Here is a 26,085-nt window from a genome sequence, read left to right as displayed (position 1 = left end):
TCTGCCCGCCTCAGCCTCCCAAAGTGCTGAATGTCCTCTTATAGGCTGTTTAATTGTTACCAAAATGTCTTTTGGATTTGCGGCATAGAAAAATATGCATACTGGAGAACGGCAACTCAGTTGGAAAAATTTCGATGGCACATCTGTTCCTGCCTGTGGTTCACACCTAAGAGAGATGACATACTCTCATTAGCAGCGGCTTTTGCCAGTGATTCTTGCATGGCCTGGTGGAAAGACAGTTTCAGACCTTTTCCATCCACAAGCCAGCAGCAGGAGTCTGCATTCTGTACTACTGTGGTGGAAACCCTTTATTAGTATAGTGGAAAGGTAGTTATTTCAGTTCTTTCCCTGCAGAACAAATGGCTCCAAAAGGCAGTGGCTTAAAACAACAAAAATTTATTATTTTATTTTATTTTATTTTTTTGAGATGGAGTCTGGCTCTGTTGCCCAGGCTGCAGTGCAATGATGCAGTCTCGGCTCACTGCAACCTCCACCTCCCAGGTTCAAGCGATTCTCCTGCCTCAGCCTCCCAAGCAGCTGAGATTACAGGTGCACGCCACCTAATTTTTGTACTTTTAATAGCAATGGGGTTTCACCATTTTGACCAGGATGATTTCGATCTCTTGACCTCGTGATCCACTCGCCTCAGCCTCCCAAAGTGCTGGGATTATAGGCATGAGCCACTGTGCCTGGCCAAAAATTTATTTATTATCACAACTCTGGGTTGACTTGCTTGGCTAGAGGATTCTGTTGCATGAAGTGTGGTTCAGTTCACTCGTTTAGTTGCGTTGGCTTTCCTGGGGCCAGAAAGTCCAGGGTGGCGTCTCACCCTCCAGGATCTCCCCCCACATAGCCTATTGCTTTATTATTTTTTTTTATTTTTATTTATTTGTTTTGAGACAGCCTCACTGTGTTGCCCAGGCTGGAGTGCAGTGGTGTGATCTCAACTCATTGCAACCTCCGCCTCCCCGTTCAAGTGACTCTCCTGCCTCAGCCTCCTGAGTAGCTGGAATTGCAGGCACCCAACACCACACCCAGCTAATTTTTGTATGTTAGTAAAGACAGGGTTTTACCATGTTGGCCAGGCTGGTCTCGAACTCCTGACCTCAAGTGAGTCCCCCTGCCTCGGCCTCCCAAAGTGCTGGGATTACAGACATCAGCCACCACGCCCAGCCTACATAGCCTATTTCAGTGGCCAAAACAAGCCACGTAGCCAAACCCGGAGTCTGGCAGGGAACTCTAGAGTGTGAACACTAGGTGGTGTGGTTTACCGGGATCCAATACCCTAACAGTCCACCGCTGTCCTCAAATTTACATTTACAATCATCTGGGGAGCATTAAAAACCGCCAAGGCCTGGTGCCAGGCACAGTGGTACGCACACAGATGTAATCCCAGCCGCTCAGGAGGCTGAGGCCGGAGGGTTGCCTGAGCCCAGGAGTTCAAAGCCAGCCTGGAGAACAGAGATTCTTATTGTGTGTTGGGGGTGTTGTGGTAGGCCAGATCTCACTAATGCAGGCCTCCAGCCTCCGAAACGACTGTTTCAGTACTGACTGACTGGTTAATTTTTTTTTTTTTTTTTTTTTTTTTTTTTTGGAGATGGCTCTTCACTCTTGTCGCCCAGGCTGGAGTGCAGTGGTGTGATCTCGGCTCACTGCAACCTCTGCCTCCCAGATTGAAGCAGTTCTCTTGCCTCTCAGACTCCAGAGTAGCTGGGATTACAGGTACGTGCTACCACGCCCAGCTAATTTTTGTATTTCTAGTAGAGACAGGGTTTCAGTATGTTGGCCAGGCTAGTCTCAAACTCCTGACCTCAGGTGATCCACCTGCCTCGGCCTCCCAAAGTGCTGGGATTAGAGGCGTGAACCACCGTGCCCAGCCAAAAGAGGCTTTTGATACTAATTGCCCACTGATTAAGCTCTAGAAGGAATCTGATGAGATGTCAGGACTATGACTTTTTTTTTTTTTTTTTTTTTTTTTTTTTTTTGAGACGGAGTCTCGCTGTGTCGCCCAGGCTGGAGTGCAGTGGCCGGATCTCAGCTCACTGCAAGCTCTGCCTCCCGGGTTTTTATGCCATTCTCCTGCCTCAGCCTCCCGAGTAGGCGGGACTACAGGCGCCCGCCACCTTGCCCGGCTAGTTTTTTGTATTTTTTAGTAGAGACGGGGTTTCACCGTGTTAGCCAGGATGGTCTCGAACTCCTGACCTCGTGATCCGCCCGTCTCGGCCTCCCAAAGTGCTGGGATTACAGGCTTGGTTTTTTTTTTTTTTTTTTTTTTGAGATGCAGTCTCATTCTGTTGCCCAGGCTGGAGTGCAGTGGTGTGATCACGGCTCACTGCAGCTTTGACCTCTCAGGCTCAAGTGATCCTCCCACCTCAACCTCCTGACTAGCTGGGATCACAAGTGCACATCACCATACCCTGCTGATTTATTTATTTCTTTGTCGAGGCAGGGTCTCCCTATGTTGCCCAAGTCTCAAACTACTGGCCTCAACCTCAAGTGATCCTCCTGCCTTGGCCTCCCAAAGTCTTGGGATTGTGGGCATAAGCCACCAGCCCGGCCACAACTGTGACTTTCTACTGCTAAGGAAGAACATCAGGGTCTGTTCAGCAAGACACGAACAGAAATAGACACGACATGTAACAAACCCTATTGGACCTAGTCTCATATTTTGCCCAATTTATTGTAATGTTTTAGAGACAGGGTTTCACTATATTGGCCCGGCTAGTCTCGAACTCCTGACCTCATGATCTGCCCGCCTCAGCCTCCCAAACTGAACATACCTTTTTTAAAGCACAAAACTATACACATTTGCTGAGGAAAAACAGGGAAATGCCAAAAACTATAAGGCAAAAAGAAAAACCACCTAAGAGAGGTGACCCCTTTCATTGCAGAGTGTTTCCTTCCAGGCTTGCCCTAGGCATTTTCTTTAGATTTTTAAAATCAGTGTCAAGGGGGCTGGAAGGGATTGGATGAATCTTTTGAGGAAACAAAGACTCAAATGTCAAGAGTGCCATCACAGTAAGCACTCTTTACACAGAAACTACTTCTAACCCCCTTTGCTCCACTTATGGAGGTTATTCAGATCACATCTCAATTTCAACTCTGGCATTCAAACTTAATTTGACCTCTGCAATATCTCAGAAAAGACCATACCTATTGTGGGCTGGGCGTGGTGGCTCATGCCTATAATCCCAGCACTTTGGGAGGCCGAGGCAGGCAGATCACCTGAGGTCAGGAGTTCGAGACCAGCCTGGCCAACATGGTGAGACCCTGTCTCTAGTAAAAATACACAAATTAGCCGGGCGTGGTGGCGGGCGCCTGTAATCCCAGCTACTCTGGAGGCTGAGGCAGGGGAATCACTTGAGCCTGGGAGGAGGAGGCTGCAGTGAACTGAGACCATGTCACTGCACTCCAGCCTGGACAACAGAGTGAGACTCCATATTAAAAAGAAAGACAACACCTATTGTGATACACCAGGGTTTCTCAAATTTTGTTTCCTATTAGGATCATCTGGGGAGCTTGGAAAAAATTCCAATAACCAGGCCAGGTGCAGTGGCTCACGCCTTTAATCCAGCACTTTGGGAGGCCAAGGCAAGCAGATCACTTGATCTGAGGTGTTTGAGACCAGTCTGGGCAACATGGGGAAACCCCATCTGTACAAAAATTGCAAAATTAAGCCTGGCCAACATGGTGAAACCCCAACTTTACTAAAAATTACAAAAAAATGATCCGGGCCTGGTGGCACACATCTGTAGTCCCAGCTACTCAGGAGGCTGAGGTGGGAGGATCGCTTGAATCCAGGAGGCAGAGGTTGCAATGAACTGCTGAGATTGTGCCACTGCACTCCAGCCTGGGTGACAGAGCGAGACCCTGTTTCAAAAAAAAAAAAAAAAAAAAAAAGCAAAATTAGCTGGCCTTGATGGCACGCATCTGTAGTCCCAGCTGAGAATTGCTTGAGCCAAGGATGAGGAGGTTGCAGTGAGCCGAGATTGTGCCAGTGCACTCCAGCCTGGTGACAGAATAAGACCCTGCCTCAAAAAAAAAAAAAAAAAAAAAAAACAAACAGAACAGAAAAGAGAAAAGAAGGCCAGGCACGGTGCCTTACACCTGTAATCCCAGCACTTTGGGAGGCTGAGGCAGGCAGATCACAAGGTCAAGAGATCAAGACCATCCTGGCCAACATGGTGAAATCCTGTCTCTACTAAAAGTACAAAAATTAGCTGGGCGTGGTAGGCGCTTGTAGTCCCAGCAGCTACTCGGGAGGCTGAGGCAGGAGAATCGCTTGAACCTGGGAGGCAGAGGTTGCAGTAAGCCGAGATCATGTCACTGCACGCCAGCCTGGTGACAGAGTGAGACTCTGTCTCAAAATTAAAAAATAAAAAGAAAGAAAAGAAAAATCTCAATAACCAAACCCCGGCCCAGACCAATTAAAACAGAATCTATACATGGATTTCAGGCCTCAGTGGTTCTTATTGTGTCTGCTGTGTTGGGGATGCTTTTGAGATCCCACTCCTAACCTGTTCCCAGACCAAATTGAGGGTTGGACTTCTATTTCTCACAGCCCAATAATGAGACACAGATGAACTAGGAAGAGTTTTTATTTCTGTAACTGGTTACAGGGAAAAGGCCTGGAGAAAATATTACCAGACCAACTCAAGATTCCAAAGTCTTCCAGAGCTCATATACCTTCTAAGCTATAGGTCTACGTGTAAGTGTGCATTCATTTAAAGACAGAAGTAAGTTATTATAGTCTTTTAACCTATAACTAAGATCTGAGTCCTGAAGACCTTCCTCGAACCTCAGTAAATTTACTTAATCTAAGTGGAGTCCAGGTGCTGGGGTGATTACCCTTATCTTGTCTCCTGCTAAATCATGGAGGTTTGGGGGAGTTCCTTCAAACCCCAGTAAACTTGTTTGTGGAGCCCTGAGGAGCTTCTTCAGACCTCCAATAAAGTTTGTTTAATCCTAAAAGCGTCCTGCTAAGAATTCCTTCGTTATCTTGTCATGCTCCAAGGCCCAGGAAAACCCTAGGCACAATTCTGGGTGGGCTTTTGTTACATCCCAGCCTTTGTACAAGGGCACTGGCTCTCTCGTCTTTTAATGTTTAACTTAACCCTTGTAATCCCAGCACTTTGGGAGGCCGAGGTGGGTGGATCACCTGAGGTCAGGAGTTTGAGACCAGCCTGGCCAACATAGTGAAACCCCGTCTCTACTAAAAATACAAAAATTAGCCGGGCGTGGTGGCATGTGCCTGTAATCACAACCACTTGGGAGGCTGAGAGGCAGGAGAATTGCTTGAACCCGCGAGGCAGAGGTTGCAGTGAGCTGAGATCGTGCCATTGCACTCCAGCCTGAGTGACAGAGTGAGACTCCATCTCAAAAAAAAAAAAAAAAAAAAAAAGCAAAAAGCCTCTCTTGGCTCTTGCTCTGTGCCTTGTGCAAGAATCCTTCCAGCCCAGGATCACTTAGTAGTCCTCAAACATTCTAGTTTGCTTTTCTAGAGGTTCGGTCACATTTCTATCCTAAGCAAAGACTATATAATTACCGAGTTGCAAAAATCATCTTTCCAAACGCCAAAACGGAGATAGGAGGGAAAATAAAAGATGTGAGAGGCAGGCATCCTGGGTAAACCACTCTGATATTGCAGGGTTGGGATCCCCAGGGTACTGTGATGGCTAACTGGAACAGAATGCAGGTATTTCTCCAAAGCCCAAGATTTCATAAAAGCAAATTAGATATGATTCAATGGATTAATCAAGAGCCACCAGTTGCATTACCGACTACTAACTTTGCAGAAATGAAACACGGTACGCTGGGTCAAGGTTCAGTGAGACTGGTTTTCGTAACATTCCAGGCAATAAACAGGCATGCTCATTCACTGATAAAAGTTGACAATGACGGCGGATCACAAGGTCAGGAGATCGAGACCACAGTGAAACCCCGTCTCTACTAAAAATACAAAAAATTAGCCGGGCGCGGTGGCGGGCGCCTGTAGTCCCAGCTACTCAGGAGGCTGAGGCAGGAGAATGGCGGGAACCCGGGAAGCTTGCAGTGAGCCGAGATCGTGCCACTGCACTCCAGCCTGGGCAACAGCGTGAGACTCCGTCTCAAAAAAAAAAAAAAAAAAAAAAAAAAAAAAAAAAAAAGTTGACAATGACAGGTGGTGACTGTTGATAAGGTCTGATTGCCATTCAGAAAGTTTGACCTCTTTCCAAGTAACCACGGCCTTACCTCTCCCTTTTGAGCTTATCACAATTGGTGACTGTACACTTGTTTCATAGACTTCCCCACTAGACTGTGAGCTCCATAGGGCTGGGTCCCAGGTCGGTTTCACCACCAGGCTCTCTCGCCTAACTCGGCCGACGGGAGGCGGTTTTCAGCTGCTCTGGCTCCATAGCTCAGCCTGGCAGCGGCCAGTGGGTGCCCTGATTTGGTCGGCCCCGCCTCCCAGGGCCTTACTTCCGGGATGCTTCAGGCGGGAGCAAGAAACATGGTCACATACAACGTAATGCGCCTGCGCAGAGTCCGTCCTGCGCCTGCGCATTCCTGACAGCTCCTCCCGGACCGGACATAACGGTCCCCGCGCGGCTCCCCGAACCGGAAGTGGAGGTGAGCTGTCGCGGGCGGCGCCCGGCCTTGCTCAACGCCTGGCAGTCCCCACCGTCGCTGCCGCTGCCGAGGCCTCCTGCAGCCACCATGTCCGCTAGCGCCGTCTACGTGCTGGACCTGAAGGGCAAGGTAATGAAGGCTCCCCACCCTCCCTGTTGCCAGGCAACCGGCGGGGGCCTCCGCCCGCGGGGACCCACCCTGTTGCTAGGTAACCGGCTTATGAGCCCCACCCTGGTGTGAGGCAAAGAGGCCGGTAGACCTCACCTGAGAGCCCCACCCTATTTCTGGGTAACCGGGCGGGGGTCGTAAGTGGGTAATCCACGCCCTGTTGCTAGGTAACGCGGTGGGCTGCAGCCACCGCGTTGCCAGGTAACCGACTGCACCGCCCTCTGCTCCCAGGCACCCAGGCCAGAGGCTCTGGGCTCGGTGGAGGACCCAGAAGCGGGGCCGCAGCCGGCCTTGGAGCCAGGCAGGGTGTCCAGGGGCTGCGCGACCCTTGGCCGGGGGTGGCGAGGCGTGGCGGGGACTGGGTGCTCTCCAGCCAGTCCCGCCCTCTCAGGGCGTTGCAGCTTCTGTTTATCGTGCACTTTCTCTCAGGAGGAATTTCTCCACGTTCATTGCGATAGTGAGTTACAAGGGTTAGGTGAGTGGATGGTGATCACGAGTACCGTTTTATAGAGGGAGAAACTGAGGCACGGAGAGGTGAAGTAACCTGACCAAGGTCACAATGGTCACAGAGAAGTAGGAAGTCTAGGAGTCCGATCCAGAAGCATTTGTTTATTTAGCTGATATCTGGGGAGCACCTACTAATGCCAGGCAGGATAGTAAGCCTGGGGTCGATTTGTGTTTAGCAAAAAACAATCCTGCTTTTTTTTTTTTTTTTTTGAGATAGTGTCATGCTCAGTCGTCCAGTCTGGAGTGCAGTGGTGCGATCTCCACTCACTGCAACCTCTGCCTCCTGGGTTCAAGCAATTCTCCTGCCTCAGCCTCCCAAGTAGCTGGCATTACAGGCACCTGCCACCACGCCCAGCTAAATTTTGTATTTTTAGTAGAGACAGGGTTTCACCATGTTGACCAGGCTGGTCTCGAACTCTTGACCTCAAGTGATCCAGCTGTCTCAGCCTCCCAAAGTGCTAGGATTACAGGCGTGAGTCACTGTGCCAGGGCTCAACAATCTGTGTTCTTATGACGTTCACAGGCTGATTGGGGAGATGGATACCGATCTCCAAAAACACAAATAAATGTCAGTTGCAGTGGGGGGGCGGGGCGGATGTGTTATACAGACAGTCAGCCTCAGCCGGAGGATGAGAGAGGGTTTTCCTAAGGAGGGGTGACAAATGGACCTGAGATACCAGGGAGCTGGACATAGACTAGAACCCGGGCATCTTCCCCAGAGGATCTGAGAAAACTGAAAGAAGGGATTGTCCCCGCCTTTTAGAAATGGTCCTCTGCCTTCTCCCAAGTCCATCCCAGGTACAAGGCAAGTGGCTGCCTGGCCTGTTGCATGTGGAAGCAACAAGCACCGGTCCAACAATGTTAAACCCAACATTGATCAGTGAGAGAAACAAACGTGGGTGTCAGGTCCTAGGTGAGGCGGGCAGGGGTGAGCCCTAAAGCAGCTGAGAGTGAAGAGGTGAAGTGGCTGCCCCTTCCTGTCCCACCCCACCCCCACACTTTCCTGAAGTCCCTTGAGTGGGTGCCTGCCCTGGAAGCCAACCAAAGCCAATAACTGGTGAGATCCAGTGCTGGGTTTCCTTCCCCCACCTTCTTGGAAGCAGGGAAAACACCTGTCTTAGAGCACGCCAGGGGCTGGGTGTGTGCAGTGTACCCTGAGTCCTGGTGGCATGAGTCTTGCTTCCGCCCTGGCCACTGCCTCCCCAGAGGTGCCAGCAGGCTGCCTGTCTTGGCTGGCTTATTCCTTCAGCAAACATTTCATGAGCACCTAGGATGCACCCTGTCCTGTGCCAGGCATAGGGTGTCCATTGGCACCGTGGCTGTGGTGTTAGGGCTGAGCTCAAAACCCATCTCTGCTGCTCAGCTGTGTGACCTGGGACAGGCACCTTCTCTCTGAGCCTCGCTTTCCTCACTGGTCAAAAGAGGCTTTCATGGAGTTATTGTGCAGATTTGCCGAGCAGATGTGTGAGACAGGCTCAGCACCACCCATGGTCCATGTTAGCTTTCCCAGGCCTCTCGGTCTAGCAGGGGAGTCCTCTAGAAGCAGAGACATTACCACACAGTTGGATCCAGGCAGCCACGGGGCAGGAACAAGGTCCCAAGTCCTGCAGTTGCTCAACCTCGTCTTTAGCCAGGAAGGTGGAGGTGGTTATGAAAGGCTCCCTGGAAGAGGGCAACGCCGGAAGTGGGTTTGGAAGGTGATCAGGCACGATCTGGTGGAAAAGAGGTATTGCAAGGGGCAGCCTGCTGGGGCCGCTGAGCCAGAAGTCCTGGCTAATGCTGAGATGGGAGAGAGGGACCAAGGGGACCACTTCATTTCCAACAAGGAGCCACCGTGAGGAGACCATAGCCCAGAGAGGCATGATCAGACCTGCCTTTCAGAAAGCTCCCCAAGGCAGCCATGGGCTTCCCTCCCTCCCTCTGCAACCATGATGCCCTTTCTTATTCCACAATCCACGGACCTCCTGTTTCCAAAGTCGGCCTCGTGAGCCGACTGCATTTAATCAAAAATAAAGCACACTGAGAAATTTGTGGCCACGTGTCTGGTCACCGAGGACACTGGCGTGGCCACACTGGGCTGGAAGGAAGCTCTCCTAGTAGGAAGCTTCTCCGCTTTATCTAGCTGGCTTCTTACACCACTAACCACCACTAACCACCTCCTCTTCAGCGCTCCCTTCCGCTTCCGGGAGGCTGCGCTCGGGGGTTTCCTCCTGTTTCTCGCACCGCCTGCTCTCCTCCCTTTCTGCCCTCCTCAGGGCTGTGGAGTGGCTCAGGCCTACGCGTGCCTCCCCATGCTGTCACTCTTCCCAGGTGGGCTTTGACTCATGTCCATGGGCCGGTGACTCTCGACTTTGTCCACAGCACTTCTCTGGAGATCCACTGGCCTCTGGGACACTAGGGAGGTCCCGCCATCACCACAAATTCAGCATTTCTCTGAATGCATTCCCTGTACCTGCTCTCTCTCCATCTCAGTGATGCCATCACCCATTCAGCCACCTGCACTGGAGACCTGGACATTATCCTCGCTTCCTTTTTCTCCTCACCCCCATATTCACTCCACAAATGTTTACTGAGCACCTACTATGGGCCAGACCCCGTTCTGGGTGCTGGAACACAGCTGTGAATGAGACAGGAGTCATCGCTGTTCTCAGGGGATGTCAGACAATAGACGAGGATACAGATAAATGTATAACGCAGCAGGTGATAGGGATAAAGCAGGGGTCAGGGTGCAGAGGGATGGGACATGATCTCAGCCAGAGCAAGCAGGAAGGACTTCTTTTTTTTTTTTTTTTTTTTGAGACAGAGTTATGTTCTATCACGCAGGCTGGAGTGCAATGGCACAACCTCGGCTCACTGCACCCTCTGCCTCCTGGGTTCAAGTGATTCTCCTGCCTTAGCCTCCTAAGTAGCTGGGGTTATAGTCATGCACCGCCATGCCTGGCTAATTTTGTATTTTTAATAGAGATGGAGTTTCACCATATTGGTCAGGCTGGTCTCAAACTCCTGACCTCATGATCCACCCGCCTCGGCCTCCCAAAGTGCTGGGATTACAGGCGTGAGCCACTGTGCCCAGCTGGGAGGACCCTTAGAGGAGGTATCATTTGAGCTGAGCCTTGGGAAGTGAGAAGAGCCAGATCAGGGCAAAGGCCCAAGGTGGGAACAGATGTGGATCACTCAGAGACCAGCTAAGGGGCCCGGCTGGAGGGGAATGGACCAGGGCAGCGCAGGCAGAGAGGCGTCAGAGACTGTGAGGAGCCAGACCACGCCGGTCCTTGGGAGCCACGGGGACGGACTTGGGCTTTGTTCTCAGTGCCGGGGAGGCTGGGGTAGGTGGCAGTTCAACAGTGGGAGAGAGACCCCATCTGGCCTCTGTGTAGGAAGAGCCCTGCCACCCTTTGTGAGGAAGGACCTGGGGGGGTCAAGAGTGACAGCAGGGGAAGGGGCTGGTCCCTCAACACGTCATCACCTGCCTCCCTCCAATCAGTCCCACAGGCCACGAATGAGACACTAGGAAAGGAAGGTGCCACCCTCCACCACCCCCAGTCTCTCCTTAAGAGAATAAAGTCAGCGTGTAATGAAATGCCAAGTTCTGAGGCAGTTGGTTCCCAGGATGGTCAGCGCCGCAATGGCCTTCTCAGCGCGTTGCCGAGTCCTGCAGCTGGCTGTCCTGCAGGCCCCAAGAGCTGCAGCTGCTCCAAGCAGCATCTCCAACCGCAGCCGTGCCCAGGCTAGCAAAACTTCCGACCTCCTTTTTTTCTTTAATGAGATGTAATTTGCACTAATAACCTGCACTTATCTAAAGTGTGCAATTTGATGAGCTCAGTCATGTGGGAAGCCATAACCACACATTCCATCGCCCCCGAAAGCTTCCTCACGCCCTTTTGCTGTCCAGCCCCATCCCTACGCAGCCACCGATGTGTTTTTCATCACCATTTTCTGGGCTTTTATACACGTGCGGTCATACAGGATGAGCGCTCGTCTGTCTGGTTTCTCTCAGCCAGCACAGTGATTCTGATGCGCCCGCGTATCGGGAGTCCGAGCCCTTTCGTTGCCGAGGCGTGCTTCTCATGGTGTGCACGGACAGTTTGTTTCTAGTTCACCTGCTGAAGGACATTGGCATTGTTTCTAGTCTGGGTCTGTTTCAGTTGAAGCTGCTGTTAACATTCTTGTGCTAGTCTTTGTGCAGACATGTGGTTTCATTTCTCTTGGGTAAATACCAGAGAGAGGAATGACTGGATCGGATAGTAACACTGGGTTTCACTTTTTGAGAAACTACCAGACTACACCAAAGTAGCTGTCCCATTTTCCTTTCCTCTCAGCAGTGGACAGGGTTTCTGGGTGCTGTATATCCTGACCCACAGGCTATGAAAGAGAGAGACCGGGAAGAGGGCTTCTCCTCTTCAGGCCACTGGTGGACTTCAGTCAATACGAATCTTCAGCGGGAGTGGGCGCCCTGACACAGGCGGGAGAGCAGGGTGCGTTGGCCCGGCAAAGGCTCTGAGAAGGTCTGCGTTGAGAGCTTGTGAGGCATTACTTAACCTGATGTCTCTGAATGATTCGGTCCTGGACCTTTGCTGCAGAGTTCCCCTCTACCCTCACCCTGCAAAGAACTGCAGTGGCCCCTGTGGACGTTCACACTGGGAGATGCTCTTCTCCAGGAATTCCCTGGGGGATGGAGATCAGCACGGCCTCGAGTCCTGCTCTTTTGCGGATAGGGGCCATGACCGGAGTCCCCAGAGGGAAGCAGGCTGGTGCATCTCACCCCCTGCCCCAAGCCCCTGGATTGTAGAATTGAAAATGCAAGCATCATTCCTCTTCCTTCCCCACCCCAGGTGCTCATCTGCCGGAACTACCGTGGCGACGTGGACATGTCGGAGGTGGAGCACTTCATGCCCATCCTGATGGAGAAGGAGGAGGAGGGGATGCTGTCGCCCATCCTGGCCCACGGAGGGGTCCGTTTCATGTGGATCAAACACAACAACCTGTATCGTATCCCTTTACTGGGGCGGCTCCCAGGAGACTCCTGTGTGGGTGTTGGTGTGTGTGCACATCCACACGCCTTCAGCCGGGACTGGTTTGTGCACAGCGGGAGCATTGGATACAGCCAAGCCCTCCCGGAGCTCCCTGCTGCCTGCAGAGACAGGCAGAGAATGCACGATGACACGCGTGATGGGTGTGGGGAGAGGAGCAGGTGTGACTTGAACTTCTTTGGCCCAGGGGCCCAGGAAGGGAAGTGACACCCTGGAGGAAGCCTGCAGGGAGGCCTGGCGTCTGCCAGCTGGAGGGGCAGGCAGGCACTAGGCGTGGGTGAAGGCTCTGCAAGGGAAAGGCTCATTCCAGCAGCTGCAATCGGGGTGGCTGGAGCCCTCGAGAGGGGGCGTGTGGCAGCAGTGAGGCCGGAGTGGTCAGCGGGGTCTGGGGTCTCAAAGAACATCATCTGAAATGTGACAGGAAGTCTTTGGAGGCTTTTAGATGTGCATCTTCTGGAGGTTTCTGGCTGCTGAGTGGGGCAAGACTGTGGGGACAGGAGAGGACATGGGTAGGTGAGGAGTAGGCTGGGGCCATCGTGCAGGTGGGAGGGGAAGTGGCCTGGACCACGGAGGGGTGGTAGGGTACAGAGAAGGGGAGAGACTTCTCACGGCCCCACCCAGATCTCAGAGTCCCCCACCCTTCCTGTCCTTGGGCCCATGGGGAGACTTGGCCAAGCCAGTTTCTATCCAGGAGGTCTAACTGGCCACCCCACGGCTTTGGGCAGACCTGCAGGCCCATCTCAGTACCCACACTACTGCGGAAGGGCCTGCTTTGCAGCCACAGCCTGGTTTGAGCCCCAGCTCCAGCAGCCATGGGGCTGGAGGCGAATCCCTCACCTTCCCACAGTTTGGTGGGAACAACGACCCCTCGCTGCAGGACCATTCGGGTCAGTTGAGCTGACTTGTGCACATTGCTCCCAGCAGACATGGGCTCTCTGCCCTTTCCTGTGTTCTTGGAGACACTTGGGGCCTTGCCAGTAGTACAGTGTGGCCAATGGGCCAGAACATCCCCTGGGAGCCCTTTGGAAATGCAGAATCCCAGGCTCCACCCATCCCTGCCCTGTCAGAATCTGCATTGTAGGAAGATCTGTTCCTGGTGACTCGTGTGCACATTCCCATGTGGGCCGTGCTGGTCCACGGCTCCCTGTGGTGCGCCTCTGTGTGTATTTCACCTGGTTCTGGAAGGCCCTGAGAATAGCTCTGAAGATGATCTTAGGTGGCTTTTAACCCAGGGAGCTGACAGTCCTCTGAAGCCGCCCAGGTATTGACAGGAGGGTGAGGTGGCTGTGGTCCGAGCTCAGCAGGAGCCATCAGATCAGTTTCTGGTTGGGCCCCCACATTTCACACCTGGGCTCACCCCTCTGGCTGAGTGGACATCCTTTCACCCCCAGCCGGGACAGTTCTCAGCAAGGCCGTGGCTGAATGGCACCCATGAAGCTGAGAGGCACCCCTGCCCCTGCTTATAAAGCATCTGGGGAGAGGCACATTGCCAGGCAGCAGGAGGGAGGCCAGCGCTCGTTTGACTGGGCCAGCGTCCCTTTCCTGGGGCCCTGTGCTGTGCTGGGGTGAGGCGGGAAGAGAGGATGCAGCCCCCGCCCTCCCTCCTAGAGCTCACCGCTGGGCAGACAAGCCAGGCGGCACAGACATGCTGTGAACAGGGATGTCCGGGGTGCAGTGCATGGGCCTACAGAGGAAGAACCAGCCTTCTCTGGGGGCCCATTAGGGAAAAAGGAACAGGAAGCGCCCAGCACACACTGACCCTGGGCGGCAGGGGCTGGCTCCCATGGCAGAAGGGAGCATCTGTGCCAGACATCTCACGTACATTGCCTTGGTGAGTTCATTCACAGGCCCCCATTACACAGGAGAGAAATATTGAGGTTTCTCTAGAAAGGTTTATTTCATGGGCCAAGGCTTGTGTTACCAAAGACAGGAAGGGCTGAAGCCAGAATTGGCCCTGGCTACTTGCCGCAGAGTCTGGCCAGGGGACCCTGGACCTCATCAGGGTCATGACGAGGTGTCGGCTTTGGAGGAGCAGGGCCAGTGTGTCCTGCTTTCTGCTCCTGGAATGAGCCTCACTCCCTCCCTGCTCAGGGCAACTCCTCACCCAGCCACTGGGACAGGTGCCCTGTGCCACCTGCCATCCCTGTGATTCTCTATGTCGGTGAGTGCTCCCTGGGGCCTGGGAGCATGTCCTTCTGGTGACTCCTGTGTCCCAGGTGTAGCTTGGACCAGGAGCTTGGTAGCCAACCATGGGCCAGGTAAACGGCTGGGAGTGGGGGTAGGGAAGGCTCTGAGGGTTGTGAGGGTTAGAGGGTCCCTCCATGAACCGGGATCTTCCAGGCAGCAGCCCCAGCCTCTGAATGCTCCTTAACTGTGACCACCGTGCAGTGGTTGCCACATCCAAGAAGAATGCGTGCGTGTCGCTGGTCTTCTCCTTCCTCTATAAGGTGGTGCAGGTGAGTCTCGCTCAGCGGGGCTGTGGGCTTGAGTGGCAGCTGTCTTGGCTCTGCTTGTGGACCTCCCCATACCCGGCCACCTTAGAGACAGCCGTGGCCTCCCTAGAGAGTGCTGGGGCTGGAACCCCAGGAAGTGGCAAAGGGGAGCCCCAAACTCCGCCGCCATGCCTGTGGAATTCTGTAGCTCGTGTTGCTCCCTGACCCCGGGGAAGAAAGGAAAGTGAACAGGAAAAGGTGGGGCTGAGCAGTGGTGCCCTGACCCTGGAAGGGACAAGCAAGTCCCCCAGCCAGCTTTGGAAGGATATGGGGTGACCAGCTGATGGGGCTGGAATAACCAGCAGAGCTGCAGAGCTGAGCCAGCTTAGAATGTCCCAGGGGGCTCTCAAGGCACAGATGCCCGAGGCCCACCTTGGAGAGAGCTGACACGCCAGGCCCAGGCTGCCAGTGAGATGCAGACAGCAGCCAGGGCAAAGGTCCTGGGACAGGTGTGTGTGTGGTGCGGCCAGGGAGGCCGGCATGCCTTTGGCAGAGTATAAAGCTGAGGTCAGCTGGGAAGAGGGCAGGTTATACAGGAGTGTGGATTTTGTTCCACTTCTCATGAAAGGTGGTGGAGGGCTTTAAGCAGGAGACTGACGAGACATGGTTTGATCTAAAGCAGCCTCTCTGGCTGCTGAGCAGAAGGAGGACTTGAAGGCAGCCTGGAAGCCAGTGAGGAGGCTGCTGCTGGCTTCCTAGAGAGGATGAGCCTGGCCGGGGCGGGCTCTGGGGCTCAAGAAAGTGGGGAATAGGACCCAGGAGGCCTGTGCTGGGCCTGGGAAAGCTTTCATCCCTCACTGATGCCTCCTGTGCAGAATGTTGGGGAACAGGGGCAAGCCTGGGCGGTGAGGGCTTGGGGAAGGAGCTGAGGGTCATCTGGGAAGGCCCCGCGTGCAGGCCAAGGGCTGCCTTCACTGGACCCGTGGTGCTGTCACAGGCAGGGCTGGGCCTGGCTATGACACCTGTGATTTCCAAGCAGAGGCCGGGCGATCACAGTCCTAAAGCGCACGGGGTCAGCAGATCAGAGGATGGGGGATGAGGGAAGGGGAAGGTCCTCACCCAAGGGTTGGGCAGTTCCTTTCTGCTTTAGTGACGCCCCTTCCTTCAGCATTCGTGCCTGCAAAAGTGCTTCTAACAGCCCCTCTTCTTTGGCGTCCCTTCCTTAACCTTCTGAGCTTTCCATTGAAATGGGGAAGATGGTAGCTCATCAGGTCCTCGCCTGAGTCACTCCAGACTCAGGAAGGGATGACAGTTACAGTTGCTCAGGAGGGGCTCCCTGCCTGGGGGTGTCTGGGCAGGGAAGAGAACGGGGATATCTGTAGCAGCTCCAGACTGGTCCCACCCCACAGCCAACCACTGCTGTCCTCCTGCCCCATTACCTGGGTCCAGGGCCTGTAGCACGCCACTGAGCCTGGGAAGTGGGCTGTTGGTAGGACTTAGTGGGCAAATGAATGTGTGCAAGCGTTCATTCATTCCTCATTTGTCTGCTCAACGATCTGCCTCTCGTCCCTCCCTCCCTCCCTCCCTCCCTCCCTCCCTCCCTCCCTCACCGCCACAGGTGTTTTCCGAGTACTTCAAGGAGCTGGAGGAGGAGAGCATCCGGGACAACTTTGTCATCATCTACGAGCTGCTGGATGAGCTCATGGACTTCGGCTACCCCCAGACCACCGACAGCAAGATCCTGCAGGAGTGAGTGGGCAAGGGTGGGGCCTGGGGCAAGGCCTGGGCAGTGTCATGATATTGATGTCATCAGGTGTGGAAACAGAAGGGGCAAATTTGTGTTTGTATTGTCCCCCACCCGCCTTCCACCTCCAGCCGTATTCGGGTTTTTACTAAGTTGCTTAGTGGTTTTAATTCGTTTCCTCCTCTACACCCCCACATAACAGTGCTTTTCCTGCTCCTCATCTTTACTCTCCATCCGCACAGATGCCCTCAGTCCCTTGCTACTAAGGTAGCTCCTTTGTTTTTACTGTCATAAAATGAGACTTGATCGAAATCTCCCCTCTTTGGAATCCTGCCCTTCAGATAGTAAGCAACGTGAATTAAGTGCTTCCTGGGGGCCAGGCCCCAACACTTCACATTCACTCGATTCATAGCCTCCCCATTTACCGTCTCCCCGTTTTACAGGGGGTCAAGCAAACAGACTCCCCGAGAAGCCTGTGTTCCTAACCACTGCACCTGCTGCTCCCTCAGCGGGATGGGGTCACCAGGTTACGCTCCGAGGCGGCAGTTCCATCCGCATGCTCAGCGGGGATGGGAAGCAGCTCCACCCAGTTCTTATTTTCCTCCCCAACATGGTCTTCTTGGCCCCCCCAAATGAGCACTTTAGACTCTATAACTTGAGTGTATTGGGTTTTGGAAATTGTGAAGATTTCCTGAATGAAGCAGCCCCACGTGAAACCACAGGCTGCCTTTTCTGGAGCTGCTGAAATCCAGGGGCTGTTTTCAAGGTGGCCAGAACCTGCCCTGCACCCGCCCTGACCCTGCCGAAATTTCAGGGCCAGAAGCTGTGGCGTTGGTGCAGGTGCCACCTGCTTCACTCTGAGCATGTGGCCCCACAGGTACATCACTCAGGAAGGCCACAAGCTGGAAACAGGGGCCCCGCGGCCCCCAGCCACCGTCACCAACGCGGTGTCCTGGCGGTCCGAAGGCATCAAGTATCGGAAGAATGAGGTGTTCCTGGACGTCATCGAGTCTGTCAACCTCTTGGTAGGCCTCCTTTCTTTCCTTCTTCTGTAGGGTTTTATCTCCTCCACGATAGAAATAAACACAGCATTTTTAAACTGGCAAAGCCCCAAGAGCCATTCTGTGTGGTAACAGATAGCAGGATTCCGTTTGGGCCACTCATTGAAATGTGAGTTTGTCTTATCTTTTTTTTGAGACCGAGTCTCATTCTGTTGCCCAGGCCGGAGTGCAGTGGTGCAGTCTCGGCTCACTGCAACCTCCGCCTCCCAGGTTCAGGTGATTCTCCTGCCTCAGCCTCCTGAGTAGCCGGGATTACAGGCGCCCACCACCATGCTCGGCTAAAGCTTGTTTTATCTTTATTAGCATTTATGCTGACTGAGAATCCATACATGCACATTATTTTTAAAAATTAGAAGCAGGATATGAGGTTAGAAAGTGAAGGACTCTTATCAGTCACCATGTACAGAAAAAAGAAAAAAAAAAAGAAACCAAAGGGCTCCTATAATCAGAAAGATTAGGATTTATTCACCGCCAGCCTCTCGGGCCTCATTCTGTAGATAGACAGAAACAAGTATGTTGGTTTTTCTATAAACCTGAGATCATAAGATGTGGTTCTCCTGTAACTTATTTTTTTGTTGTCGTTTGGGTTTTGATTTTGCGTTCAGTGTTACTGTTTTGTATATATTTGTTTTTTTTTTTTTTTAGTTTTTTTAATTATGAGGAAAGTTGACATTTTGAAAATGAATTTTGGCGCTTGTGCAGATTTGTGTACCCATCACCACACCCAAGACACAGAACCTCAAAACCTCCTCATGTTGCCGCTTCGTAGCTCCACCCTCCCCTCTTGCCCATTTCCTGGCCACCATCGATCTATTTTCCGTCACTGGAGTCTTCATTGTGTTGTGATTGTCACATGAACAGCATCATATGTCACTGTAGCTGTCTTTCTGAGATTGTCATATGAATGGCGTCATACAGTCATGAGCTCTCGAGTCTGGCTTCTTTAACTCCTAATTCTTGGCAATTCATCCAAATCCAATTGTTTTGTGTATCAAAAGTCTGTTCCCTTTTATATTTATTTATATTTATTTTCTGTTCTGAACCACAGAAGGACATTTGGGTGGTTTTCCAATCTTTGGCAATTGTCAATAGAGTTGCTAGAAACATGTCGTGTCCAGGTTTATGTGTGGACATAAGTTTTCATCTCTCTAGGGTAAATACCCAGGAGTGGGATGGCTGGGTCACACGGTAAGTGTATGTTTACCTTTATAAGAAACTGCCAAACCATTGCCGTTTTGCATTCTCACCAGCAGCAGATGAGGGTTGTGATGACCCCACATCCTTGGTCAGTAGTTTTATTTTTGTCATCCTAATAGGTATATAGTAGTATCTCAGCATAGTTGGGTGGTTTTTTTTTTTTTTTTTTTTTTTGAGATGCAGTCTCGCTGTTGTCACCCAGGCTGCAGTGCAATGCCGCTATCTCCACTCACTGCAACCTCTGCCTCCCAGGCTCAAGCGATTCTCCTGCCTCAGCCTCCCGAGTAGCTGGGATTACAGGCGCCCACCACCAGGCCCGGCTAATTTTTGTATTTTTACTAGAGACAGGGTTTCACCATGTTGGCCAGGCTGGTCTCGAACTCCTGACCTCAGATGATCCACCTGCCTCTGCCTCCCAAAGTGCTGGGATTACAGGTGTGAGCTACTGCGCCTGGCCTGTTGCATTTTCTTAATGGCTAATAATGTTGAGCATTGCTTTACATGTTTCTTTGTCATCTGTATATCCTCTTTGGAGAAGTGTCTCTGTGCATCTTTTTAGCATTTTAAAATTGGGTTATTTTTGTATAGTTGAGCCTTGACAATTCTATGTATGTCCAGATAGAAGTCCTCTGTCAGATAGGTGATTTGCAAGTATTTTCTCCCAGTCTGTAGCTTATCTTTTTATTCTCTTAGTAGTGTTTTTTGTTTGTTTGTTTGTTTGTTTGTTTGTTTTAGCCAGAGTCTCACTTTGTAGCCCAGGCTGTAGTACAAGTTGCATGATCTTGGCTCAGTGCAACCTCCGCCTCCCGGGTTCAAGTGATTCTCCAGCCTCAGCCTCCCAGGTAGCTGGGATTACAGGCGCATGCCACTGTGCCCGGCTAATTTTTGTATTTTTAGTAGAAACAGGGTTTTACCATGTTGGCCAGGGTGGTATTGAACTCCTGACCTCGGGTGATCTGCCTGCCTCAGCCTCCCAAAGTGTTGGGATTACAGGAGTCAGCCACCATGCTCGGCCCCCAATACTATATTGAATACGAGTGGTGAGAGAGGGCATCTTTGTCTTATGCTGCTTTTCAGGGGGAATGCTTCCAGCTTTTGCCCATTCAGTATGATGTTGGCTGTGGATTTGTCGTAGATGGCTCTTATTATTTTAGGTATGTTCCTTCAAAACCTAGTTCGTTGGCTGGGCATGGTAGCTCACACTATACTAAAAATAGGAAAATTAGCCAGCTGTGGTGATGTGTGCCTGTGATCCCAGCTACTCGGGTGGCTGAGGTGGGAGAGGATCACTTGAGCCCCAGAGGCGGAGGTTGCAGTGAGTCCAGATTGTGCCACTGCACTCCAGCCTGGGCAACAGAGCAAGACCCTGTCTCCAAAAAAAAAAACAAAAACAAAAACCCAAAAAACCGTAGTTTGTTGAGAGTTTTTAACATGAAGAGATGTTGAATTTTATCAAAAGCCTTTTCTGCGTCTATTGAGATGATCATGTAGTTTCTGCCTGTAGTTCAGTTTATGTGATGAATCATGTTTATTGATTTGCATATATTGAACCAACCTTGAATCCCAGGGATAAAAGCCTTCTTGTTTGTGGTGGATTAGCTTTTTGATGTACTGCTAGATTCAGTTTGCTAGTATTTTGTTGAGGATTTTTGCATCAATGTTCATAAAGGATATTGGCCTGAAGTTTTTTTGTTGTTGTATCTCTGCCAGGTTTTGATATCAGGATGATGCTGGCCTCACAGAATGAGTTGGGAAGGAGTCCCTCCTCCTCAATTTTTTTGGAATCATTTCAGTAGGAATGGTACCAGCTCTTCTCTGTACATCTGATAGAATTCAGCTGTGAATCCATCTGGTCCAGGGCTTTTTTTTGGTGGGTAGGCTATTTATTACTGATTCAATTTTGGAGCTCATTATTGGTCTATTCAGAGATTCAGTTTCTCCCTGGTTCCATCTTGAAAGGGTATATGTGTCCAGGAAATTATCCATTTCTTCTAGATTTTCTAGTTAGTGTGCATAGAAGTGTTAATAATAGTCTCTGAGGGTTATTTGTATTTCTGCAGGATCAATGGTAATATCCCCTTTTTCGTTTCTAATTGTATTTATTTGATTTTTTTTTTTGTTATTAGTCTAACTAACAGCCTGTGTATCTTATTCATTCTTTTAAAACACCAGCTCCTGGCTTAGTTGATGTTTTGAATGGTGTTTTTGTGTCTCAGTCTTCTTCAGTTCAGCTGTGATTTTGGTTATTTCTTGTCTTCTGCTAGCTTTAGAGGTGGAGGCTTTTGCTTCATGAGTTCTTTTAGTTGTGATGTTAGGTTGTTAATTTGAGATCTTTCCAACTTTTTGATGTGGGCATGTAGTGCTGTAAATTTCTCTTAACACTGCCTTAGCTGTGTCCCAGAGATTCTGGTCTGTTGTATCTTTTTTTTTTTTTTTTTTTTTTTTTTTTTTTTGGAGACGGAGTCTCGCTCTGTCGCCCAGGCTGGAGTGCAGTGGCCGGATCTCAGCTCACTGCAAGCTCCGCCTCCCGGGTCTACGCCATTCTCCTGCCTCAGCCTCCTGAGTAGCTGGGACTACAGGCGCCCGCCACCTCGCCCGGCTAGTTTTTTGTATTTTTTAGTAGAGACGGGGTTTCACTGTGTTAGCCAGGACGGTCTCGATCTCCTGACCTCGTGATCCGCCCGTCTCGGCCTCCCAAAGTGCTGGGATTACAGGCTTGAGCCACCGCGCCCGGCCCTCTGTTGTATCTTTGTTCTCATTTGTTTCAAATAATTTCTTGACATCTGCCTTAATTTCATTATTTACCCAAAAGTCATTCGGGAGCAGGTTGTTTAATTTCCATGTAATTGTATGGCTTTGAGCGATTTTCTTAGTTTTGAATTCTATTTTTATTGATTTGTGGTCTGAGAGAGTGGCTGGTATGCTTTTGGTTCTTTTGCATTTGCTGAGGATTGTTTTATGTCCAATTGTGTGGTTGTTTTTAGAGTATATGCCATGTACAGATCAGATATATTCTCTTGTTTTTGGGTGGAGAGTTCTGTAGACATCTGTCAGGTTCAGTTGATCCAGTGCTGAGTTAAGGTCCTGGATATCTTTGTTAATTTTCTGCCTCACTGATCTGTCTAATACTGTCAGTGGGGTGTTGAAGTCTCCCATTGTTATTGTGTGGGAGTCTGAGTCTCCTTGTAGGTCTCTAAGAACTTGCTTTATGAATCTGGGTGTTCCTGTTGGCTGCATATTTATTTAGGATAGTTAGATCTTGTTGAATTGAATCCCTTATTATGCAATGCCCTTCTCTGTCTTTTTTCTATCTTTGTTGGCTTAAAGTCTGTTTTGTCTGAAATTAAGATTGCTACTCTGCTTTTGTCTGTTTTCTATTTGCTTGGTAGACTTTTCTCCATTTTGAGTCTATGAGGGTTATTGCATCTGAGATGGGCCTTTTTTTTTTTTTTTTTTTTCTCTCGAGGCAGAGTCTTGCTGTGTTGCCCAGGCTGGAGTGCAGTGGTGCAATCTCGGCTCACTGCAACCTCTGCCCCCCAGATTCAAGCAATTCTCCTGCCTCAGCCTCCTGAGTAGTTGGGATTACAGGCATGCGCCACCACACCTGGCTAAGTTTTGTATTTTTAGTAGAGATGGGGTTTCACCATGTTGGCCATGCTGGTCTCGAACTCCTGACCTCAAGTGATCCACCTGCCTCGGCCTCCCAAAGTGCTGGGATATTACAGGCATGAGCCACTGCACCCAGCCAAGATGGTGTCTTAAAGGCAGCATATCATTTGGTCTTACTTCTTTATCCAGCTCTTGCCACTCTGTGCCTTTCAATTGGGGCGTTTAGCCCATTTACATTCAAGGTTGGCATTGATATGTGTGTATTTGATCCTGTCATTGTGTTGTTAGCTGTTCATTATGCTGACTTGTTTGTGTGGTTGCTCTATAGTGTCACTTGTCTGTATACTTAAGTGTGTTTTTGTAGTGGCTGGTAATGGCCTTTTCTTTCTTTCTTTTTTTTTTTTTTTTTTTTTTTTTTTTGAGATAGAGTCTTGCTGCATAGCCCAGGCTGGAGCACAATGGCATGATCTCAGCTCACTGCAACCTCTGCCTCCCAGGTTCAAGTGATTCTCCTGCCTCAGTCTCCCTAGTAGCTGGGACTACAGGCACGTGCCACCATGCCTGGCTAATTTTGTTTTTGTATTTTTAGTAGAGACAGGGTTTCACTGTGTTAGCCAGGATGGTCTCCATCTCTTGACCTCGTGATCCACCTGCCTTGGCCTCCTAAAGTGCTGGGATTACAGGCGTGAGCCAGTGCACCCGGCCTTTTTTATTTTGTTTTGTTTTGTTTTGTTTTGTTTTGTTTTTGAGATGGAGTCTTGCCCTGTCACCCAGGCTGGAGTGCAATGGCATGATCTCTGTTCACTGCAACCTCTGCCTTCCCGGCTCAAACTATTCTCCTGCCTTAGCCTCTTGAGTAGCTGGGATTACAGGTACCCACCACCATGCCCAGCTAATTTTTTATTTTTAGTAGATATGGGGTTACACCATGTTGGCCAGGCTGGTGTCGAACTCCTTACCTCAGGTGATTCTACACTCATAAGAGATACTGGTTTGTAATTTTCTCTTTTTTGTAATGTTTTTATCTGGTTTTGGTATCAAGGTAATGGAGGAAGTGTTTTTTCCTCTTCTTTTTTCTGGAAGACATTTTATAGAATCCATGTTAATTATTTAAACATTTGTTAGAATTCACCACTGAAACTATCCAAGCCTGGAGATTTATTTTACAAAATGCTTTTAACCATGAATTTCAAAAAAAAAGTTTTTTTTTTTTTTTTTTTTTTGAGACGGGGTTTTGCTCTGTTGCCCAGACTGGAGGGCAGTAGTGTGATCACAGCTCACTACACTTTGACTCAAGTGATCATCCTGCTCAAGTGATCATCCCGCCTCAGCCTCCCGAGTAACTGGAACTATAGCCATGTGCCTCCATGCCCAGCTAGTTTTTGTTTTTGTTTTTGATACAGTCTCTCTCTGTCACCCAGGCTGGAGCGCAGTGGCGCAATTTCAGCTCACCACAACCTCTGCCTCCCAGGTTCAAGCGATTCTCCAGCCTCAGCCTCCCATGTAGATAAGATTACAGGCATGCACCACCATGCCCGGGTAGTTTTTGTATTTTTAGTAGAGACAGGATTTCACCTTGTTGGCTGGGCTGGTCACAAACTCCTGACCTCAAGTGATCTGCTCACCCCAGCCTCCCAAAGTGCTGGGATTACAGGCGTGAGCCACCGTACCCAGCCCTAAAAAAGTTTTTTTAAAAAGCCATTCTTGTAGAAGAGGTCTACTGGCTACAGATTCCCTTGGTTTTCCTTTAAGAATGTCTTTATATTTTACCTTTATCCCTGAAGGCTATTTTCACTGGATATGGACTTATGAATTGACGGTTTTTGTTTAGCACTTCAATATGTGATGTCACTTCCTTCTGGCATCCATCATTTCTGGTGAGAAATCCACAGTCCCCCAAATCTTTATTCCCATATAAGTGATGTGTTATTGTCCTCTGGCTGCTTTCCAGATTTTTCTTTGCCTTTAGTTTCAGCAGTTAGATGAGGTGTGCATATCTTTGTGTTTCTACTGTCTGGGATTTGTTCAGCTTCTTGGATCTGTAAGTTTATGTCTTTCATCAAATTGGGAATTTTTCCATCATTGTTTCCTCAAATATGGTTTTTTGTTTTTTTGTTTTGTTTTGTTTTTTTGAGACAGAGTTTCATTCTTGTTGCCCAGCCTGGAGTGCAGTGGCACAATCTCATCTCACTGCAACCTCTGCCTCCTAGGTTTAAGCTGTTAGAAGTAAAATGTTTATTCAGAAACAGAATGCTTGTTCCTCAGTACTGCAAGGAAAGATCAGCATTCAGACAAAAAGTTTTCTCAGCAAGGCAAATTTACCTTCTGCAGAAAGGGTGCTCCTTGCAGATGGAACAATGGCGAGAGCACACCTGAACAAAGGAGGGAAGCCATTTTTATCCCTTATGCAGCTTGTCCCTGCTGCTGTGTCCTATCTCCATTGGCTGGAGCCAGACCTCACAATCTAAGCTAAACCTGACTGCCTAATAACTTAAAACTTTCCTAAATAGGTAAAGGCAAGGGAGAACAAAGGAAAAAGAGGAAGTTGACTCATTCCCTTATATCTAACATCCCGTACATCTAAAATAAATATCTTGGTTAAAGTGCAAGGACATAGAATGTACTCATTCCCTTACATCTAACATCCTTATGTCTGAAACAAATATTTTGGTTAAAGTACAAGGACATAGAATGTGCTTATTCCCTTGTATCTAACATCTCTTACGTCAAAAACAATTATCTTGGTTAAAGTACAAGGACATAGAATGTGCTCATTCCCTTGTATCTAACATCTCTTACGTCAAAAACAAATATCTTGCTTACAGTACAAGGATATAGAATGTACTCATTCTCTTGTATCTAACATCTCTCACATCAAAAACAAATATCTTGGTTAAAGTACAGGGACATAGAATGTACTCATTCCCTTATATCTAACACCTCTTATGTCTAAAACAAATATTTTGGTTAAAGTACAAGGACATAGAATGTACATTATTTCTAACACTTACGATTTATTCTTTAATAAGAAGGGCAACTTTGAAAAGGAACTTTTTTGCTTTCTACAAAGTAATTCTCCTGCCTCAGCCTCCTGAGTAGCTGGGATTACAGGCATGTGCCACCACACCTGGCTAATTTTGTATTTTTAGTAGAGATGGGGTTTCTCTATGTTGATCAGGCTGGTCTCGAGCTCCCAACCTCAGGAGATCCACCTGCTTTGGCCTCCCAAAGTGCTGGGATTACAGGCATGAGCCACCGCACCTGGCCCCCAGATATGTTTTTGTCATTTGACTCTTCCTTCAGGACGCCAGTGACATGAAAGACCTTTGGTTATTGTCTCATGTGTCCCCGAGGCTGCTTATTTTATTCTATCTTTTCTTCTCTCTGTTAGATTGGACAGTTTACATTGATCTGTCTTTAAGTTCATAGGTCCATTGTCCCTTTCTTATTTGTCTCCATTCTGCTTTTTTTTTTTTTCCGAGATAGGGTCTCACTCTGTCATTCAGGCTGGAGAGCCGTGGAGCAAGCATGGTTCACTGTAGCCCCAACCTCCAGGCTCAAGTGATCCTTCTGCTTCAGCCTCCTGAGTAGCTGGGACTACAGGTGTGTGCCACCAAGCCTGGCTAATTAAAAAAAAAAATTTGTAGAGATGAGGGTCTTGCTGTGTTGCCCTGGCTGATCTCAAACTCCTGGGGCAAATTATCTTCCCACCTCGTCTCCCAAAGTGC

The 26,085-nt window shown here is 49.8% G+C and overlaps 1 protein-coding gene across 1 annotated transcript in view; it reads left to right on the top strand.

Moving 5' to 3' along the window:
• Positions 1 to 26,085, top strand: part of AP1M1 (adaptor related protein complex 1 subunit mu 1) — a 212,477-nt gene that overhangs the window by 173,304 nt on the left and 13,088 nt on the right. The window contains exons 2-6 of the mRNA XM_050769691.1: positions 6,595 to 6,738; positions 12,117 to 12,273; positions 14,703 to 14,770; positions 16,365 to 16,495; positions 17,368 to 17,515. Coding sequence (XP_050625648.1) covers positions 6,697 to 6,738; positions 12,117 to 12,273; positions 14,703 to 14,770; positions 16,365 to 16,495; positions 17,368 to 17,515 — 546 coding nt within the window. The 5' untranslated portion in view covers positions 6,595 to 6,696. The remainder of the gene's footprint in view (positions 1 to 6,594; positions 6,739 to 12,116; positions 12,274 to 14,702; positions 14,771 to 16,364; positions 16,496 to 17,367; positions 17,516 to 26,085) is intronic.

Source organism: Macaca thibetana, chromosome 19 (genome assembly GCF_024542745.1).
Source record: "Macaca thibetana thibetana isolate TM-01 chromosome 19, ASM2454274v1, whole genome shotgun sequence".
NCBI lineage: Eukaryota > Metazoa > Chordata > Mammalia > Primates > Cercopithecidae > Macaca > Macaca thibetana.
Note: the sequence above shows the minus strand (reverse complement) of the source record. Positions and strands in the feature narration are given on the sequence as shown.